This window comes from Engraulis encrasicolus, chromosome 23 (assembly GCF_034702125.1).
Source record: "Engraulis encrasicolus isolate BLACKSEA-1 chromosome 23, IST_EnEncr_1.0, whole genome shotgun sequence".
Lineage (NCBI taxonomy): Eukaryota > Metazoa > Chordata > Actinopteri > Clupeiformes > Engraulidae > Engraulis > Engraulis encrasicolus.
This window is the reverse complement of record NC_085879.1, coordinates 48,178,760-48,186,259: the sequence shown is the minus strand read 5'-3', so window position 1 is coordinate 48,186,259 and position 7,500 is coordinate 48,178,760. Positions and strand designations below refer to the sequence as shown.

The window sequence follows — 7,500 nt, the reverse complement described above, 5'->3', positions numbered from 1 at the left end:
GTAACCAATACGCTGTAAATAACTATTATTCGCTTGAGCAGGGCACCTACTGTAACCAGTGTTGCCAGATGTGTCTGACCAAATCCCGCCCAAAATGCTCTCAAAAACCGCCAAAATGCGCTAAATTCCGCCCAAATTCAACAAATTACATTGACTTCTATGGGCCCAAAACGGCTGAAAAAAACGCCAAATGGCCAATTATTCCCGTTTTTACCCGCAGACGCTTGTCAAAAGTAGCCCAATTGGGCGGGCACCCGCCCAATCTGGCAACACTGACTGTAACCTCACAATGCCCCAGGGACAGTGACCAATAAGCTGTAAATAACTGTAATTTTACGTTGGGTAAGTGTTAATGTAATAGAGAAGTGAGTTTACAGACCTTGCTGTGCTGAGCTCCCGCTGACCCCCAGCAAGAGGAGGACGAGGGCACACATGGACCGGCCGCTCATCCTGAACCTCCCCGCTGTGCTGTCGCTCGCCACCTGTGACCTTTGACCTTTGAACTCTGGGTCTTTGACTGACTCTTCGACCTCCAGCCACGGAATGACCAGCTGACCACAACTGAGGGGCCTCAGGGCTCGGACGCCAGGAATAGTCCGCCCACACGCCTTCTGCTGCCGAGAGGAGGACGAGGAGCTGTGGAGAGAGGAGAGTATTGAGTTCAGACACCGGAATGGCAAGAAAGTTCAGCTGCAATGCCTTTGTATCAAGTATATTGTGTCATCTTATTTTTCAACAAGTTATTGAGTTAGTAAGATACAAAAACGTCATATTTCAAACTTCCCATGTGTACTACAAAAACCGAACCAGAAAAGGAGCTGCACAGAGAAGGATACTGAGTTCAGATACACTAGATGCACCAGATGAGGAGAATGAGTTCAAACACAAGAACTGTACAAGATAAAAATGTCAATGCATTTTTAACAAAATATCTTGTGTCATTCTTTTCTAACCAACTTAGCAACTTCAAGAAGACTATTAAGAACGAGGAGCTGTAGTAGAGAGGAGAGTATTGAGTTCAGACACTGAAATGGCAAGGAGGTTCAGTTGCAATGGATTTGTATCAAGTATTTATGTACTGATCATTGTGTCAGATCATTTTTTTTGTTCAACAAGTTATTGAGTTAATACAAAAAATGTCACATTCTACACTTCTCCAATTCTGTACTACAAAAAAGTTGTTATTAAAGAGGAGCTGTAGAAAGTGATACCGAGTTCAGATATAATGACTGCAATGATTTCTGAAAAAACAGCAAAAAAGTTCATTTGGAATCCTTGACTGCACAACTTCAACAAAATAACTATTGAGTCAGATTGCAAATTGCAAAAACTACAAAAAGTAGGCCTCCATTTAGATATTTTTTCATCAACTTTCTTTCAGCCTGACAATACTTAACCCTATTCAGACTGGGCTTTTTTTGGCATTCCTGGGCCTGGGGGGGGGCTTATTTGGCCCCCCCCCCCCCCCCCCCCCATAACTCATGAACGGAATACAGTATCACTACGAAACTTGGGGGAGATGATCTACATATGGACATCTATGAATGACATAATTTTTGTGTAATTATCTGGTATTATGACGTCATTATGACATCATTATGTTATTATGCCCAAAATATCGCCATAATAGATTTTCCAACAAATTTAGGTAATGCACTTAAATTTTAATGATTTTATGCTTCAAACCACTTAAATGCTCACAAAGTTGTCTGATGCTAATGGTAATAAGAAAAAAATATGAAAATATATATTGCGTCATAGATATGGTAAAGTGATTTTTTGTCAGACATACCTGTCAGAAAACCATTGCCATGGCTACGGCAAAAATGATAAACCTAATCTTTCGGTACTTAACTGTAGTCAACTAAATGTTAGGAAACGTCACAAAGTTTCGTAGTCATAGCTTAAGTCATTAAGGAATTACACAACATCAAAGTTGGTGCGGGCACTTTTAGCCCCCCCCCAGTCTGGATAGGGTTAAATTGCCATTTGGTTTCATTTAGATAACTTGGAAAGTATTGTCAAAACAATTTATTTTTGCACTCTTTTCTATTGATAGCCTAACAATACTTAAATTGCCATTTGTCTTCATTGAGATAACTTGGAAGGTATTGTCAAAACAACTTATTTTGCACTCTTCTGTGAACAACTGTAACAGGGTTTCATCTGCCCTGTTGAAACACACAATGGAAAACCATCAGCATCTGTTGGGGTGAAACCTCAAGTATTCTGGAAATCCTAACCAGGCCCGTCGACAGGGAGGGACAAAGGGGTATGTTGTCCCAGGCCTAGGGAGATAGGAGGCCCACAAATGGGTCCCAGTTACATTGTATGTATTGGGTTGGGGGCCCTGTCAGATAACTTTGTCCTGGGCCCAGCAAAAGCTGTCAGCCACCCTGATCCTCACATCACATGTTATGCTCGGTAAACATTGGTTGAGAGCCCATTGAAGGGTGTGGGACTTCACTGATTCACCGTTCCAAATCTCAAGGCATTTCGATTTCATCCTTCTTCGTATTTCACTCATCGCATCGTGTGCTTGAGTAAGAACTGTTCAACAGCTGCTGTGTGAGCAGATGCTACAATTCATCACCAGAGAGAAGACGAGTTTGCACATCGTAATAACGTTCTCACATTGGACAGAGAGAGAGAGAGAGAGAGAGCGAGAGAGAAAGAGAGAGAGAGAGAGAGAGAGAGAGAGAGAGAGAGAGAGAGAGAGAGAGAGAGAGAGAGAGAGAGAGAGAGAGAGAGAGGGGTGGTTTTTGGTTCTTCACATTTGAAATGAACTGAATCGAAATATTTCATTGGTGACAGTGAAAGACCAGGATCTTTGCGACCAGATGCTAAAATTCATCACCAGAGGAAGATTATTCTTTGCACATCTTAATAATGTTCTCACATCGGGGAGAGAGAGAGAGAGAGAGAGAGAGAGAGAGAGAGAGAGAGAGAGAGAGAGAGAGAGAGAGAGAGAGAGAGAGGGAGAGAGAGAGAGAGGGGGGGGAGAAAGTTGGGTTTTGGTTCTTCACATTTGAAATGACCTGGATCAACATATTTCATTGGTGACAGTGAAAAACCAGGACCTTTGTGAGCAGATGCTACAATTCATCACCATACCAGTAGACGAGTTTGCACATCGTAATAATGTTCTCCCATTGGAGAGAGAGAGAGAGAGAGAGAGAGAGAGAGAGAGAGAGAGAGAGAGAGAGAGAAAGAGAAGTTGGTTGGGATTCTTTGCATTTGAAATGAACCGAATCGACATATTTCATGACTGACACTTACACTAAAGACCAGGACCTCGCCAAGACAAGGAGAAGGTAATAGCTGAGAGATTGAGGCTGAGAGATGGAGATAGAGAGAGAGAGGGGGGGGGGGTGAGGGGGGGGGGGGGGGGGGGGGGGGGAGGGGGGGGGGGGGGGGGGGGGGGGGGGGGGGGGGGGGGGGGGGGGGGGGGGGGGGGGGGGGGGGGAGAGAGGGAGAGAGATATATTGAGGCTGAGAGAGGGAGAGAGAGGAAGAAAGAGAGAGAGATTGAGAAAGAGAGAGAGAGAGACAGAAAGAGAGATGGAAGGATAGAGAGAGAGATATAGAGAGAGAGTGAGAGAGAGAGAGAGAGAGAGAGAGAGAGGGAGAGGGAGAGATAGAGAGAGAAAGAGAGACTGAGAGAGTGAGAGAGGGAAGAGAGAGAGTGAGAGAGTGAGAGAGAGAGAGAGAGATGGAAGGATAGAGAGAGAGAGAGATATAGAGAGAGAGTGAGAGAGAGAGGGAGGTAGAGAGAGATTAAGGTTGAGAGAGAGAGAGAGTGCACATGCTCCTGTGTGTGTCTAAATGTGTTTCATCTCGCTGGGGACAAGGGAGTGTGTTTTGGAATTCACTGGTGATTGATATGGCATCTCAGTGCTGAAGTATGTGACTCTGTGTGTGCGTGTGCGTGTGTGTGTGTGTGTGTGTGTGTGTGTGTGTGTGTGTGTGTGTGTGTGTGTGTGTGTGTGTGGGTGCGCATGTGCATACATATGTGTTTGTCTGTGTGTGTGTACGTGTCTGTGTGTGTGTGTGTGTGTGTGTGTGTGTGTGTGTGTGTGTGTGTGTGTGTGTGTGTGTGTGTGTGTGTGTGTGTGTGTGTGTGTGTCTGTGTGTGTGTGTGTGTGTGTGTGTGTGTGTGTGTGTGTGTGTGCGTGCGTGCATGCATGTTATAAGTGTGCATGTAATATGTTTTTGTGAATATCTGTATGAATGTATGATGTGTATATTCCAGATGTGTACATACTGCCGATTCCTGATTTTCTTTATGAAAAGTAAAATAAATGTCAGTTATACTTTACTTGACGCCGGCGTTATATGTATGACAGTGTCATGATAGTGTCAAAATAATGTCATGATACAGTCATGGATGAGTCAGAACTGACTGTGTTATGACACTGTTATGTCATATATATGACGCCAGCATCAAGTTCAATGTTACCTTAAAGTCTTCTCTACCCCTGTAAATGCAGTTTCGCTGCAAAATGATGTATCCACCATTTTTGACTTTTGCATTTTATTATCAAAGTTGTGATAGGCCACCGCTCATCTGTTTAGAAGGTGCAGGATTCAGTAGAAATTTCTGTATAAAAAGGATACAATCCGCACACTTCAGGTCTATTTTTGTGCAAAGAAGCTTTACGTAAAGCTTTTTATTATTGGAAATGACTGTTCAGAAGTCCTATCATCTATGTGTGGATTCTTACCATTCAAATATTTTGAGAAGAAGATACTTTTCAAAGCTATTTAAAACCCATTTTGCAATGGAATGCCCAAAAGAAAAACGTCAATGTTCCAAAATTGATATACACCATTTTGCAATGAAACTCTTCAAATACAGTACATTAGTTAGGGAGATCACCTCATAGTAGTGGAAAACAAAACATCCAAGGACTTAGCGAGATTATGAACTACAGCTTGGGAAGAAATCACTCAGTCACGGCACAGAACAAGATGGAAAAGCAATCAGTCAACATTGGGCCATGAAACTTGAAACATGAGGGATGCAGGGGGAGCATTGAAAGAAAGTAGGCTTAAAGGGACACTGTGCAGGATTTTTTGTTGTTTGTTTCCAGAATCCATGCTGCCCATTAACTAATGTTACCTTTTTCATGAATACGTATCACCACCATCAAATTCTAAGTATTCATTATGACTGGAAAAATTGCACTTTTCATACATGAAAAGGGGGATCTTCTCCATGGTCTGCCATTTTGAATTTCCAAAAATAGCCATTTTTAGCTGCAAAAGTCTCTACTTGGACTACACTAGAAAATATTTATTTATTACTTCGTAAACCTTCATGTAAAGATCAAATTTGGCAATAGGCAGCCCAGTTTCAATGAGCAGCATAGTTGAAGTACCCTTTTTGACCATTTCCTGCACAGTGTCCCTTTAGGCAAGGCTCAAACTACACAACTATCGGCCCGATTCTTGGACACCCCCCTTACAACAATTGGTGGAACGTTACCCCCCAGGACCGTCGCAAGCAATTGTCGGGAAAGATTTCCTCGTCGTGTGCGACATTCTACATTTCCTTGTCGTGTGCAACATTCTAAAGCCGGGCATACACTGTGCAATATTTTCACTTGTGGGTATTAAGTTCCTGCTCACACCGCACGAGGGAATTTCACGATTTAAAAGTTCACATCTCACGACTCACATTCTCATACTATTACGAGCCGGCAGCCGGATGCGAGCCGAAAGCTCCCACTGTGCGACACGACAGGCATGTTTCCCGGGTCTGCAGAGGAGGGAACATGTGCACCTGAGGTGGAGATGAGGACGCGCTCAAGAGGGAATAGCATGGCCCTATTCATTTGTGCATGTGTCGGGTCGTAGCACTGCTTTAACTGTGCGATTTACTCACGAGGCACGACCAGGATTTCAAACAGTTTTGATTTTCTTGCGACCCTACGATTGCATGACTCACGATTGACCTGCCATTGAGCAAGGAATCGGCCCGATTCCCAAAAACTTGTGCGAGAGAGAAATCGTGTCAAAATCGGGCAAAAAGTCACACAGTGTTTAGATAGAACTTTGGCAGCTCAAAGTGTCACAAATCATAGAAATCAAACAGTGTTTGATATTTGCGACTGGAAATAGAACGTCTTGGATGGTTCCGACCAGGGATAAGATTGACAGGTGCAATTCTCTTCTAGTGTGCGGTGGAACCCGACTTAAAAATCAAACACAAAATTGGGAGTCGTGCAGTTTGAGCCAGGCTTTAGTCCCTCAAAGGTGCACTGTGTAGGACTGTGGCCAGAATAGGTTTTGCAACTATGGTTCTCATTGAAACTGTATACTGCCTATTGCCAAATTGGATCTTTTCATGAATATTTACTAGGTCTGATATGTACTAGTCTGACCAAAGTACAGTAGTCATGGTAATAGCATATCAACCTCGGTCCAGAAAGACAGATGCTGAGGCACTCAAGGTTGCAATTTTTTTAATTTTTTTTATTGTAGCCAAATAAAAAAGTAAAAAATTGCAACCTTGAGTGCCTCAGCATCTGTCTTTCTGGACCAAGTTTGAGAGCCCCTACACTGATGAGCACCAAGGAAAAAGGTGAAGACCCAGAAGCACTCCAATTACCTGCTTGTGCTTAACACACAGAACCTTTCCTATCGGTTCGGCATAAGTGGCTTAGTGTTTATTTTCATTTTTCATGTGACTTTGCTAGTCCTGCATGCAAATCTTTTTTGAGACGGATGTGTGGGTGTGTTTTTTTCTTTGTTGAAGAAAGGACCTTTAGCCATCTAGTTGACTTGGAGTTGGGAGAAAATCTGATAATAACCGAGCCATGTGACTTCAGTCTGTCAAAGGGACACTGTGCAGGAAATGGTCAAAAAAGGTACTGCAACTATGCTGCTTTTTGAAATTGGGCTGCCTATTGCCAAATTTGATCTTTACATGAAAGTTTACTAAGTATTAAACAAATATTTTCTAGTATGGTCCAAGTACAGTCATTTTTGCAGCTAAAAATGGCTATTTTGGAAATTCAAAATGGCGGACCATGGAGAAGATCCCCCTTTTCATGTATGAAAAGTGCAATTTTTCCGGTCATAATGAAAACTTAGAATTTGATGCTGGTGGTAAGTATTCATGAAACCGGTAACATTATTGAATGAGCAGCATGAATTCTGGAAATAAACAACTAAAAATCTCACACAGTGTCCCTTTAAAACAAAAACTAAAATTTCCAGACTGGCTCATTACTTCCTCTGAATTTAGAACATCCAGGACTTTGTGAGAAACAGCTTGAAGAAAGACACGAGGCAGGTGCCAATGCAATCAGGACTGGCAATGGCATGCAAAGTATAAAATCTGATATTCGCATTCAAAAAACAAACAAGAGGAAACCCCAGAAATACACCACTATGTCATACTGTATCTCTGATCATAGCTGAGAAAGAACGGGGGGCTAAGGCTATTCAGACATATCAATATTCCGACATATAGCTATTCCGTAACCGCTGAGAA

The 7,500-nt window shown here is 42.7% G+C and overlaps 1 protein-coding gene across 1 annotated transcript in view; it reads right to left on the bottom strand.

Moving 5' to 3' along the window:
• cilp (cartilage intermediate layer protein, nucleotide pyrophosphohydrolase) overlaps positions 1-7,500 on the bottom strand; it is a 92,437-nt gene that overhangs the window by 78,665 nt on the left and 6,272 nt on the right. The window contains exon 2 of the mRNA XM_063189507.1: positions 380-636. Coding sequence (XP_063045577.1) covers positions 380-449 — 70 coding nt within the window. The 5' untranslated portion in view covers positions 450-636. The remainder of the gene's footprint in view (positions 1-379; positions 637-7,500) is intronic.